The following is a 14,389-nucleotide window of genomic DNA, read 5'->3' as shown; positions in this document are numbered from 1 at the left end:
AATAGTAAAATTTCTATGCTTTGTGACATAAAAAAAAAAAAACGTTATAATTGCTAGTGGTAAGCCTTTCTATTTTGTTTCCATAAAAACATATGAGGTTTTAACTTTTAACATAACATGTGGATTTTGAGATGCTAGCTTAATTTAACTTTGCTTTGTCACAATATGGTAACAATGCAAAAATAAATACTTAACATATTAAGCAAAAATGATACACCCGTTATTAAATGGGTAATGCGAGGAGATTCCTACCACCTTATAATGCAAGGACACTGACACTGACACGGACACGGACACGATACGATATGGGACACGTCGACAGATAAATTTTAAAATTTTACATGACACAGGGACACGCGTAAATATAAAATAAGATAAACCATGATGATATTTTAATATTTTATTAATATTAAAATATAAATTAATTTTTTTAATTATTTTTAATGTCTTATTTTAATTATATCAAGTATTTAAAATATTTTTTGTTTTAATAAATAATAATATATACCATATCTAAATTTATTTTAAGAACAAGACCAGACACGCTCACACGTGATTGTATTTAGGTGTGTCCAAGTGTGTCTGAAAAAGAATTTTTTATTTTTTATTGAGACACGATTTGGACACAGCAGACACGCGTATCGAACAAGTGTCGGTGAGTGTCGTGTCCGAAATGTGTCCGACATACAGACACGGCAACTCAGCAAAGTATCCGTGCTCGGTGCTTCATAGCTACGACCTAATCATATGACTCATCAATCTTTTACTAATATTCAAAAAAGGACTTTCGTTAAATTTTATAAATTTTTAGCTTGATCAATTTTTATTTTTTGGTATACTTGGAAAAAATATAATATCATACTTTTCAATATGTTTTAGTAATTTATAATTTTTAATCAAAAATTATTTTTTATATTAAGTTTGATGCAAAATATAATTTTAGTAGAGTAATTGTTATGTTTTAGAAATTTATAACTTTTTTAATAAAAAAAATTATATTGATTTTGGTGCAAAATGTAATTTTACTCGAGTAGGGCCGCATTAAAATTTTTTAGATTTTTGCTTTACTAAACAAATATTTTTATATGAATTTTTGTTGGAAATTTTAATTTCAAGAAAGTGATGGATATATTTTAAAAATTTATAATATTTTATTTTTGTCAAAGTGATAGGGAGACTCGAACTTGCAACCTTTTAGGCGAGTATAGAGAGACTATGCCATTTGAGTTATAATTCATTGGGAGTATACATTAGAAATATTTAAATTTTTGCTTTAATAAAAAATATTTTTTATATTAATTTTGTTGTAAAATATAATTTTTAGAAGAGTGATGGGTATACTTTATAAATTTTTACTTGACCAATTATTTTTTTATATATTTGTATCAAATTATAATTTTCATAGATTCATTGGTATGTTTTAGAAATTTTTAAATTTTTCTTAATAAAAACTTATTTTTATATTAATTCTGGAGCAAAATATAATTTCAGGAGTGTGACGTATATATTTTAAAATTTTTTAACTTTTTCATTTAATAAAAAATTATTTATTATATTAATTTTAAAACAAAATAAAGTTTTAATTTAGTGAGAGGTGTGTATTAGAAATATTTAAATTTTTTTTAATAAAAAATATTTTTAACAAGAACTTTGGTGCTGAATATAATTTGAAGAGAGTGATAGATGGGTATATTTTATAAAACTTTAGCTTGATCAATTTTGTTTTGGATATATATATTTGTAGTAAAATGTAATATCAATAGATTGAATTGATGGATATATTTTAGTAATTTAAAAAATTTTTCTTTCATAAAAAGCTCTTTTATATAAATTTTGGTGAAAAACATAATTTTAAGAGAGCGATGAACATTAGAACATTTAGAGAATTATAATACAATAATTTAATATCATCAGTTACAAATTTGTTTATGTTATCATGCATCTCCTCAATCTTAGGGTAAATCAGAGCAAGATGGAATCAATGAAGTTCTTGAGGCATCTATTGTAGACACATGGTCGCTCTAGATGAACTAAGTGACCAGCTTTCTTTATTCCTTCTAATGTGCTTTTCTCTCCCAGTTGCCTGTATGTCATTCACAATTAATCTTTTTATATCACTCTTTAGTAATTAATAAGGGATATACAAAAAAGTTATGTTAATGTATCACTCTTTAATAAGTGCCAAAGTTTTATTGAGACAGTGTGAGATCATGATCTCCCGAATATTTTATGAAAGAAAATTATTACGACTTATAGTATAATGATTTTATTAAATGAAATCCAACTATAAAATAATAAATCATATAAACAAATAATTTCATCCTATTTTAGTAATTTTAATATTTTATGATACAAAATTATTTATTAACTAAATTATAAAATAGATAAACTAATTTCACATATTTATTAGGCCACATAGTATATTTAAGACACGAATATAATCTGTTTTCAAAAATTATATTTGCATAAATTTAAATTTTAAATAATTTCTTTATACAACTTACACTATTTATTAGATAAGCAAAGTAATATATATATTAAAATGAGTAGTGTTTATTAAAATAAGTCCAATCTTTTAACTTTTTATGTCATGTCAAAATGTATTATTGTACAATAGAATAAGTAGGATTATAAAATTATATAAAAAACTTTGTTAGATTTTAAGTTTATCGTTTCATATTTTCCTTACTGATCTTCAATAATTTTAAAAAAAAAATAATTTCGACAAACAAAAATTATGTTAATTATAATTTCTTTAATTTTTTAGGATTTATTACAATTCTATAATTATGAATTTATAATTAAGAAAAAAAGAAATTGAGACATCAATAAATACATAATGGAGCATAGAACTCTCATTTATGAATATTTGAAACAAAGAGAGAAGTAGTCTTACTCTTTCATATTCTGCGCGAGTTCTAATTTGAAAATTTGATCTTTTTCGCCCCATAGAAGATGTATTCTCTGAACAATTATTATAAGTTAATTAGTAACACGAATTGAATGATGAGTTGCAGTTATGAGGATTATGGTGTAAATTAAAGTACCTGTGGAAAGTTTGGGATGGTGATGTCTCTGTTGCTAATTACTAAGCCCTCTAGTAACTCACCTCGCTCCTTCCTATTCGAGAACATCACCTATACTCATTCATTCATCAAATTAAACACATAAACTTACTCTATCATATAATCACTCAAATTCATCTCCTCATATAGTCATATCACATTTCAATTCAATCAAATCAATTTATTAAATTAACTAATATGCATTAGTATATTTTTTTCAATCCCGTTACGTTACCAATAGCATTTCTGTCAACTTTTGTCAACTCTTATTTATGACTGTGTTTAATGGAAGTGTTTTTATGGATGTGTCTAATAAAAATATTTTTTTGTATGACTGTATCTAATGAAAGTGTCTTTATATATATTTTCTAGATGTGCCTCCTTATACATGTGTTTAAAATATAATAATTAATTATTATTGTCAATAAGTTGGCAGATAGTATATTGGTAACCTATACTTTTTCTATTTTTTTGTCTTTAATGTTTGTGTTTTTTTCAAAAATATTTTTAACATTTAATTTCATTCAATTTTATTTTTAATGTGTTTGATTTATTTAATTTTATCCCTAACATTTTTAATTTATGTCAAAACTAATCTTAAAGTTTTCAATTTTGTCCTTCAAATTTTATAGGAAATTAATATTTGGGAATAATTTTGACTTAAAAATAAAATTAAATAAAACTAAATATTAATGATAAAAAATATACTTTATCCAATAATTAAGAGACCAATTTAGCTCATGCATAAAATTTGATGGATTAAATTGAGCATTTATATTAAAAGATAAAAATGGAAGAAGAAAAGAGTATTTTGGTAAATGCTGATTCCGCATTATAGATAAAATCTAAACGTTTTATATATGATGATATATAGGACAGTCAAAATTCAATTAGGTTAACAAATTGTTGACCTTAAAAAAAAAAAAAAAACCGTCTAGGGAACAAAATTTTATTTTGAGGTTAGAAAAGAATAAAAACTCGTAATATATTATATATATAAAAAATATGTTTTAAAACTAAACTAAACAACATGTATAAATACATAAAATTTAGTGTATAAATGTTGAATAGTATAATCTACGATAAATAATAAATTTTCTTCGGCTAGTATATATTATTTGCGAGTTGGAAATAAGGAATATTGCTATTTAGGGAACCAAATATGAAAATAGATTAGTTTATCAACCACCAAATTAAAATCCCTATATACATATACAACCACTTTCCTATGCTGTTAGGTAATGTTAGTTGAACTATAAGTAACACTCCTGCCATTTTTAATTTCTAGCCGGCATTATGGTCCACTAGCTAGTTGTAGCGTATTTTCTTAAAATATCATTTATTTACCTATATCTTATTCAATTCTCGTGTTGCACCTTTCAATAACATTAACTATATATAAAATATATAGAATATTAAAAATATTATTGATATATTAAAATCAACTATTATGTTTTTATATATAAATATATATTATTTAATTTGTTTTTAATATATATTTAAAATCGTTGATATAATATAAACAATTTGAGTTGCCGTGCTATTTAGGCACAGTAAAAAGGCCAAAACTATATATGTAGATCTTAAATTTGATACAATTAAATTAAGGGAGTCATCTAGATAAAGATGTTAAAATTATTTTTTTAAGATATTTTTTAAAAATTAAAATTTAATACGTATAAGCAATTAAACTGTGTTATTTGTATTAAAATTAGACCGGACAAATCAGTTTAACCAAAAAATTAATAAATTAAATTTTGAACCGACAGAAAAAAAAGAATTAAAATTTAAGATTCTCAAAATTAATATATAATAAGAATATTTCGGTCATTTTCTATAATAAGAGTATTATACTTATTTTTTATAAAAAATAATATTAATTTAGACTGATTCAAAATTTAATTAACCATTTTTTAGTCAAATTAATTTGTCTGACCTAATTTTGACAAAAATAATACGATTTAATTGATTATATGTGTTAAATTTTAATTATTAAAAAAAATCTTTAAAAAAATATTTTAGACGTTTTTATCAAGTAACTCCCTTAAATTAAATTAAAAACCCCACCTTTTTTATGTATAAATTTTCTTGTACCCTTACAATTTAAAAAGCATGTGTCTAAAATGGTCTGTTTCAACTTTGTTTTCATCATATTTTCCATATTCAATTCCTTCACACAATCATGTATTCATCTTTTACCAATCCCATGGAATTACATGATACTGTGCGCCAGGTGCAAGACCTACCTAATCCCTAATATCAATAAGCATGATATATATATATTCAATGTTTCACTCATTTAAATCGAAATGATATACGTACAGGTCCTTAATTTTTTTTTTCAGAGATATATCAATTTTTGTCACACAAAATTAAATAATGAGTAACGTAACCAATATGCGCTCACATGATAAATGATCATAAACTGCAAATTACTTTTGATTTCAGGAGTCTTATGATGCTTTGAAACAATAAATTAAACAATGTGTTAGTCAAATATTAATAAAAGTAATAAATTTTATTGTTTATGTAATATTTTGTTTTTAAAAAATATTTAATTTGTATAGGTATATTTTCAGTGTAAAGACAATTAAATATATATTAAAGATAAAATCAAACATTAATTACCATCACATATTTAATGTCTTCAATTCAATTATATTATTGGTCATCAACTCCTAAGAGGATCTGATCATAAAAAACTAAATTCTATAATTACACTACTGTAAATGTATTATAACTAAAGTCTATATTAACAAGACGTTAGTTGTACATATGTTTTCGGAAATTGTGATCACCAAAAAAATATTTTATTAAAAAGAAAATAAAAATACATACCTCAAGAAAATCTCTGTGTAAACGATCCGGGAACCACAGCTTCTTGTGGGCAGCAACGGAGAGAAGGGCCTTAAGGCCCTTCACAGATGTAGGCAGCAAGAGCTCGGACGACGAAGAGAATCCGAGCTCTTGCAGCGTCGTAACACTGATGGAATCCGTCATGGCCAAGATGGATCCTGAGATGACCAGTGCTTGGACCATCTCAGGATACATCTCGGCCATCTTAAAAGCCACCATCCCGCCATAACTAAATCCAACCACAACACACTTCTCCACCCCAAGCTTCCTCAGCGCCGCCGCCAGACACTGCGCTTGGAACGTGGGTGACCTCTCCGTCTTGTTGGTTTTGGAGCCTCCGAAGAAAAGAAGGTCAGGGACGTAGACAGAGTATTTCTTTGTTAGAGCTCCAATCTGGAACTGCCACGTCACTATCCCTTCAGCGGCGAAACCGTGCACCAGCACCACAGTTGGCTTCTTGGGTTGGGATATGATTTGGGGTTTTTCGTGTTTTTTCTTTGGTTTCTTTACGGTCTCTGAAGGGACCCAGAAACTCATCACTGTCCCTGGCTCTATCTCAACCGTATAGGGAGTTATCCCTGCCATCTTCATTAGAGCATTCATTAAGGGCTTCTGTGCTGCCACAAGGTTCACCATGATGATGATGATGATGATGGTGTTTCTCAACTTGATTTGATAGGCGCGAATATAAAGAAAAGAGGGTAATCTTTGAAAAGTGGAGTTTGGTGGTGGGTTGTTATCGCTTGTTTTAAACTGGAAACTGGAAAGCTATATTTATGTTTTAGAATTTCAAAGAGCATTTCGATTTAGGGAGAGTCATAGATAAACAATGATCATTTTAAATAACATAAATAATTATTAATCAAATAAAAATATATTATATTTTAATTTAATATTATTAATTAAATTTATTTTTTTAATTTTATTAATTCACATTATTCACATATTAATCAAAAATATTATTAATTATTTATACTTTTCTTTCGTGTTAATAGGTGTGTGGCAGCTCATAGTCGTTCACTCATTTTCCTATTTAATTTTCGTAATAAATATTGTCGAGTGTTGAAGTGTCTTTTATTGTTTTACTAACTTGGGGTCAGGAGTTTGACTAAGTGGAATAGGTTATTTGTTCTTATACAAGTTATCCAATATTTAGATATCATGGTTGACGGTGAATGTTTGATGACTATAACGATCATCATGGATTGACCATCAAATCAAAATTTGACAAATGTCCTAATATTTGTTATTAATTATAAGAATTTTTTTGTATTGAAAGAGGTTTACTTGTTTGTTTTTAATACTCTTCATTTCTTAGTTTGGTAATGTTTCTGAATCATTATATAAATTCTAATTTAAGTTTGTTTTAATAGGAAATTAGATAAAAATATATACCATAATTAAATTTGGATGATTTATAATTATCCTGTACGAAGAAATAAGAACAATTTTGATAGCAAAATGCTCTTTTTTTTTTCATAACTAAGAAGAGATTTAGTCAACTCAATTTCTATTTAAACTGTATTTTAAAGTCAATAAAAAAATCGGGCCTGCTACACATACAAGTCTACAAGCAACCAAGTTGGCCCAACCCAAACACGAATCACGCGCATGAAAGAGAGATAAGATGCCGCGTCCAAATCACGCGCTCAGCATTCGAACGGTTACGTATGGGAGACTCTTCCACTTCTTCCACTTCTTCCATTTCTCAAGGCACTTTCAAAACAACGAAATCATCTCATTTTCGAGCGAAAATCAAGTTTCAAAATATAGAAATCGTAGTTCGACAACTGCATCAAAACACCATCAACCTCTCTGTGAAGAATCTGAAGAAAAAACAAACCAAGAATACTCAACGTAAGTCCATTAAAATACTGTATATTTTACTTTTCTTCTACGTCGTTCTGCTAGGGTTTACTATTACTCTTGCTTCTTTGTTATACGTCGTTCTTCTAAGTTATACGTCGTTCTTCTAAGTTCTACGTCGTTCTACATTGTTATTCTAAGTTCTCTTGCTATTTTTGTTGATTTTTGGCGGTTTATTCCGTAGATTCGGGGGTGTAAACTGCTTAACCTTGTAATGTGGCTTTATATTAAAGCATGGTTGAGTGATATCTGTCTGATATCTATATGGATGTATCTGAATAATATCTATGGGTGTATCTCACTGTAATCAATGGGTGTATCTTGCTTGACATCTTTGGGTGTATCTGAATAATATCTATGGGTGTATCTCACTGTTATGAATGGGTGTATCTTGCGAATACCTGGCTGTATCTGACTCATATATATGGGTGTATCTTACTGTTATCAATGGGTGTATCTTAATTGTTATCAATGGGTGTATCTGAGTCATATATATATGGGTGTATATTACTGATATCTTTGGGTGTATTTTTAGTTTCAGAGAAAATGGCAGCAAGAAACCAAACCAAAGACCTGAAATGTGCCACACATCTCCTGAATGATAAGTTCAGAAACATGACTGAGGAGAAGAAGGCAATTGTGAGGGATCTTGGATTTGGTGGGTTAATGCACATCCCACCACTGAGGGTGGATCACCAACTCTTAAGGGAGCTGGCAAAAAACTTCAAACTTGGGGAGAACAAACTGAAAACAGGATATGGTTCTTTCCATATAACCCCAAAAAAAATAGGTGATGCGCTTGGCATCAATGCAACAGGTAATTAGCTCAAAATTATAGATGTATATTAAGTTTTTGCTTGGGTGTATATTAACCTGATGCTTGGGTGTATTTGAACCGACTTGAATGCTTTGTTGTCTTCCTTTTTGTAGGAGATCTATTTCCTGAGAAAGTTGACTATAAGAAACTTTCTGATGATGACAAAATAATTTATAGAAGATTCCAGGGTAAGACCCTCAAAAGTCTTACCGATGAAATGATGGAAATCGGCGTTGGCAACGAAGAGGAACGCCTGATGTTCAAGAGGATATTCATCCTCTACATACAGATGGCGTTCCTTTTGCCAACGACGATAAACAAAATATCGCCCGTGCACCTGGTCCCGATTTTTAAGATGGACGGCATAGAGGAGAGAAACTGGGGGGGCATGTTTTGACCTTCATGATCAGGGGCATAACAGACTATCAAGAGAAGAAGAAGAAGGCAATCAATGGCTGCCTCTTCGCCCTGATGATAATCTACTTTCACCTTTCAAAAAACAAAGGGAAGAACAGGGGTGAAAGACCACCAAAGCCATGGATTGCCAACTGGACTAAGGAGCAGTTGGTGAAAAAAATGAATGAAGAGAGAGAGGAAATTTTGGTGAGTAATCATAATAAGTTGGTGTACTTTATTTACCCGAATGGTGCTAACTAAAATATCTCATGTTTCAGGGGATTCTGAATTTGGCAGAGACAAAAGAAAAAATGAGAAAAAAAGAAAAAAAACAAAAAGAACAAGAAATAAAAAAAACAAAAAAAAGGAAGGCGAGCTCAACATCATCTTCGGAGACAGAAACTACCGAGAGTGACACTTCTACCTCTGAGTCTGAGGCTCAAGAAGACTCAGAGGATTCGGGAATTAAACACCCCGTCAAAAAGGGGAAAAAGTAAGTACCATACTTGGGTGTAATTTCTTTTTGGGTTTGGGTGTATTTTGTTTGTCCACGTTGGGTGTATGTAGTTTATTAAGCAGGGTGTGTTTCGTTTGCTGCGTTGGGTGTATATTGTATACTCAGTTGGGTGTGGCTCGTGAATTCAATTGGGTGTATTTTTATTATGTTCTAAATGATGATTGTTTGCCTGCAGAATGGACTCAAGAAAAAGAAAGCAGAGGGAAGATGAGTCAGATTCTGATTCAGAATCTGAATCTGAACCAAGTGACGAGTAATGTCCTGAAATTATTACTCCTTTCTTTTGGCTTCGTTATAAAGATTTCGTGTATTAACTGAAGCGTCTGTTATTGACTTATAGGAGCGAAGAATCATCTCCTGCGGAGAAGGAGTGTAAATCATGTTGCTTGTATGCGAAGTTTATATTCGTAGGTTTTGATGAATGACAAACCAACAAACGACATGAAAAGACATACCAACAAACAACTTGAATGAACAAGCATGAAGAGTTGAAAGCAAACACAACAACAACAAGAAACTCAAGTCCACAACATTTGAAGACAAGTATAGAGTCTTAGGACTTAGGTAACTTCTTGTTAAGAACCAATTGCTAAATCTCTCAACACACACTCACAAAATGTTTTGATGCACATCTTGCAATTCGATGCTAGCCAATAGGTTTAAAAACTTGTTTTCAAAGGTACAAAAGCATAGGAATTGACTCCAACAAGTTTGAGATCAATCCTAAGCATTTTGAAGTGATTTTAAGCCATTCTTTAAGGTTTGCATCGATGCACACTCATCTTGCATCGATGCAAAGCATGCAACGACTTGTTGCATCGATGCAAAGATGTTTGCATCGATGCAACCTAGCTGAAAATTCAAATTTCAGCATCAAAGACACATTTGCATCGATGCAAAGTGTTATGCATCGATGCAAATAATTCAAAAACATAAAAAAACGGCTAGTTTTGACATAAATGCTCCATCCCATTAATTCCCCAACGTTTCTAAGGTTTGGGGAATCTATAAATGGATGGATTGAAGCCTTATTTCATAATATTGAGTATTTGGAAACTATCTTGTTCATATTCTTTCATTCTACACATTTTTAAAGTGATATAATACACAATTTGAGAGAGCAATATCATTTTGGTTCAATAGTGCTAAACTTGTAATCATACACTCTTCTAGAGAGTACTCATTTCATCTCAACAATTCTCTGAGAATTGTTTTCTTGTACACCTTGTAAATTGGAGTGTGATCTCCAAGGTTGAGTCAAGAGTTATAAACACTATAGTCGGTGAGGATACCAAAGAGGTATACTAAGTACTCAAGGCAAATCTTAGAGAAGGTATCTCTAAGTGGAGTGGGTTAGTATACGAGTGGTGATCATATACCGTGAGGTGTTAGAAACTAAGGACTCGGATTGTAAAAGGTTTTGCGCGAGCACCTTGAAGCTTGGCAATAGTGGAACTTCTCAATTGCGATTGAGAAAGAAAGTGGACGTAGGACAAGGATTGTGCCGAACCACTCTAAATAGCGTTTGCATCTCTCCAAACTCATCTCTTCAATATTATTGTCTTTTACTTTTGAGCAAATAAATTGTGATCGAAAAGTAGCTTCGTAAGTACTTAAGGAGTGGCTTAAGTCCGATTGGTGAAAAGCTTGATCAATTTATTTGAGTTGGTGTATATTGGAAAGTAAAAGCTCCTTATAAATGCTTAGCAATTGAGTTAAGCTCTTGGAAAAATACTAGTACAATAACACTTTTGTATATTGTCTTTAAATTTCGCAAAAAGATTCATTGTTGTTGCATTACTCAATTCACCCCCCCTCTTGAGTAATTGTGCATAGGTTCTACAAGGAGAAGAAAAAGAAAGAAACAAAAACAACTCCAAAAGAGTAAGCAATTCTTTGGATAAAATTCTGTGATAAAATTAATTTTTTATTTCTGATTGGTACTGTTTTTTTTCCACCCAGAACACCACAAAAAAAGAAAAAAGTAGTTGTGGAGGATTCACCTCCTAAAGAAGATCAATACTTTTACGGGTACAGTACCTCGTAAGCTATCCTACGGTCTATCATCGTAATTATTTTTATTAACGTCTTATTTTATGAATGTAGTGAGACATGAAATATCGAGTGACGAACTCGATGAATTGCTAGGGGAAAACGTTCATAAATCTGCTGCAGAGGGGTATGTCTTGCTGTGCTGTGTATTTGAGATTTTGGTGTCTTTTGTTTGCTAATAATTGTATCTTGTTTCGCAGGGACAACCAGGCTGACCTGCGATCGACAGAAGGTCGCTATGTGTCCTCTGAAACGTAAGAAACTTTATTATTTAATAAATTATTGTTATCGTGATTTGGATGTATTCTGTTAAACAATATGGGTGTTTTGTGCATCAAGTTGGGTGTATCTTGTTCACTAAGTTGGATGTATATTTCTTTTGAATAACATGAAATCTGTTTAGACTACCGGCTGTCAACTTGGGAAGTGATGATACTTCCTCTCAAAGACGCACAGAACAGAGTAGTGTAAACCAGCCGTCTCAGAGCATGTAATTTCTCTTTCAAATAACCGTTACTTTTCTTCTTCTAATAACTTCTACTTCTAATTCTGTATATATTTTTTTAGAAAAAAAAGCCCTTTATTATTTTATTCAAGAAAAAAAAGGCAGCAAAAAAAAGCAAAAACTGCAACTACGTAAGTTCTCAAAAAACAAAGCCCGTCTTCTTTTTGAATTGTTCGGGTGTATTTGTTGACCTTCTTTGGGTGTATTTTAGGTTGACTCCGGATGATTCGAATATGATGGTTCTTAGGGAACAAACGCCGTCGGAAGCGCTTGCAATGTGAGTTATCCAAGAATATTTCAACCTTATAACCTTATTATTTTCAAATACATTGTTAACCTTTCATTTTTATTCGTGTTTAGAGTCCCGATCCAGTTTTTTGTGCCGCCATCCCAGCAAACAACCACTGACGCAGATTCCGAACCAACCCCTATGCTACAGATTGAAGGGGCTAGAGAAACGTAAGAAAATAGTATTGGGTGTATATTTGTTTAGGGTTTGGGTGTATATTTGCTAACAGTTTGGGTGTATACTCTTCCTGATCGATTTTTTGTAACTGTGCAGCACTCCTGAAACCCCCAAACAACATCAAGAAACAACACCCAAGCTTCCCCCAGCTCCAACAAAAATGTAAGTTAATTAGACTAGAATCAATCTTTGCTTGTCATCCTTATATACTTATTCTTACTCTTATTCTTATACATAATGATGCAGTCATCCAGACGCCGAGGACGCTGCTGCCCTGTTGATGATGGCACGGACAGCAAGTTATGTTCCTAAAACAGATTCGGGGATGCCATCATTCAGCCTCGGATTGACAGATTCAAGCCAGGAGGGGGCATCGACGCAGGAGACAGAAAGGGAAAAATCTCCAGGAACTGCAACTATGCTAGAACAATTGGACAGTTTGGTCCAAAAGATAGCAAGCAGTGCGTCAAAGGGAAAAGACGAAAGTCCAAAAATTCAGAGGGAGACTGGGGGAGAAAGTTCTGCTAAGTTTGAAACCTCGGGGGGAATAAATCAAATTCCGGATGATATGAAAGAAAAGTGCTACATCTGGGGGACGAGACTGAAGGAAGATGCAAAGGACAATACTAACGAGTTTGAGGAGATATGCACTCTGACTGGCCAAGGAGAATACATTTTGATGAGAACGCACCTTGCATCCCTCCAGGCAAACAGTGATATAGAATCTCAGGTAATTTTAGACTAACATTAATGATTTTACACCAAAGTCAACTGCAATGTTTATTAATTTAAAATTGATTTCTAGATTGTATCTGCCATCTGCCTCATCCTAAACCAGAAAAAGGAAAAGAGATTTCAGGCACAAATATACTGTCTCCCCCCCGATATTGTGGTAAGTGTTACTTCTACAAACTTTGGGTGTATTTTATGGATTGATTTGGGTGTATTTTTTTAGCTTAGATTGGGTGTAAGTTGTATATTTTCATGTTTTCATTTCTTGTATTGCAATTCTTGCAGAGCATGGCACTTTCGGATCACCCAAGGGGGGAATTCATATCTCCGAAAACGAACAGAGAATTCAGGGTGGAAGCCTACCCCAATTTCATTCCATTCATAGATAGAAAAAAATTAAGTTCGCATCCATATGTAAGTTTTTGTTTCGTAAATTTGTTTGTACGCTTATTTACTTATATGCCAAATAAAATAACAGACTGTTGAAAATGTGGCAATCCTTCAGATTTTTGCTCCTGTTTGCCACTCGGGACATTGGTGGTTATGGCTGATAAATACAAGAACGCGGAAATGTCAAATACTTGACCCGCTACACAAAAAAGCTCCAAGCACCGAGAGAAAGGACATTAATAAATTCACTGTAAGTTCCCTCTGTCTTCTTTAATTTAATAGATACGTCTATTTTGAAAGTTGAGTTGGGTGTATATTCTATATTCAATTGGGTGTATCTTGTCCATTGATTCGGGTGTATTACTGACTTGTTTTGGTATTTAAGGGATATGTATTTTCAAGATTGATAGCATATGCCGGTGGGAAACCTCTCGAGAAAGGCGAGAAGGAGAAGGAAATTAAAGCCCCATATGTTAAAATTTCAGGCCAAAAAACAAGGTATAGATTTGTGACTCTGAACCTTAAACTTTCCTAAATGAGATTTGTAATTTATTTTCTTCGTTTTCAGCTATGACTGCGCTATCTACGTAATGAAGTGGCTTGAGTTAATAGAGCCGGAAAACATTAAAAAGGGGAAGTATGAATGGGATAACTGGACACAGGTAACTGTCTTTAGAACTATATAACTCTGTATTACTTTACTGAATTAATATTTCTGTTTAAACAT

General features: G+C 31.5%; 1 protein-coding gene and 1 long non-coding RNA gene across 2 annotated transcripts; one reads left to right on the top strand and one right to left on the bottom strand.

Annotated features, from left to right (window-relative positions):
• Positions 1-1,865: 1,865 nt before the first annotated feature.
• On the bottom strand, positions 1,866-6,687 carry LOC130956623 (uncharacterized). The gene is made up of 4 exons (XM_057883672.1): positions 5,904-6,687; positions 3,048-3,137; positions 2,897-2,964; positions 1,866-2,083 (listed from the first exon to the last, which is right to left on the bottom strand). The coding sequence occupies exons 1-4, from the start codon at positions 6,555-6,557 to the stop codon at positions 1,963-1,965; spliced, it is 933 nt and encodes a 310-aa protein (XP_057739655.1). The 5' UTR covers positions 6,558-6,687; the 3' UTR covers positions 1,866-1,962.
• A 5,768-nt stretch (positions 6,688-12,455) lies between these two features.
• On the top strand, positions 12,456-12,834 carry LOC130963387 (uncharacterized). Its single transcript, XR_009079807.1, has 3 exons — positions 12,456-12,533; positions 12,637-12,702; positions 12,787-12,834. It is a non-coding gene; the product is annotated as an uncharacterized LOC130963387 (long non-coding RNA).
• The last annotated feature ends 1,555 nt before the right edge of the window (positions 12,835-14,389 follow it).

The sequence above is a fragment of the Arachis stenosperma genome, chromosome 1, assembly GCF_014773155.1.
Source record: "Arachis stenosperma cultivar V10309 chromosome 1, arast.V10309.gnm1.PFL2, whole genome shotgun sequence".
NCBI lineage: Eukaryota > Viridiplantae > Streptophyta > Magnoliopsida > Fabales > Fabaceae > Arachis > Arachis stenosperma.
The sequence above is the reverse complement of the archived record's forward strand: the minus strand, read 5'-3'. Positions and strand labels throughout refer to the sequence as shown.

What these genes read in the sequence shown, in the direction of transcription:
- LOC130956623 (XM_057883672.1), bottom strand. Translation starts at nt 6,557, where the DNA reads ATGGTGAACCTTGTGGCAGCACAGAAGCCCTTAATGAATGCTCTAATG. An exon ending in TACACAGAGATTTTCTTGAG is followed by an intron (nt 3,138 to 5,903) that starts GTATGTATTTTT and finishes GAATGAGTATAG; the next exon opens with GTGATGTTCTCGAATAGGAA. An exon ending in CCATCCCAAACTTTCCACAG is followed by an intron (nt 2,965 to 3,047) that starts GTACTTTAATTT and finishes ATAATTGTTCAG; the next exon opens with AGAATACATCTTCTATGGGG.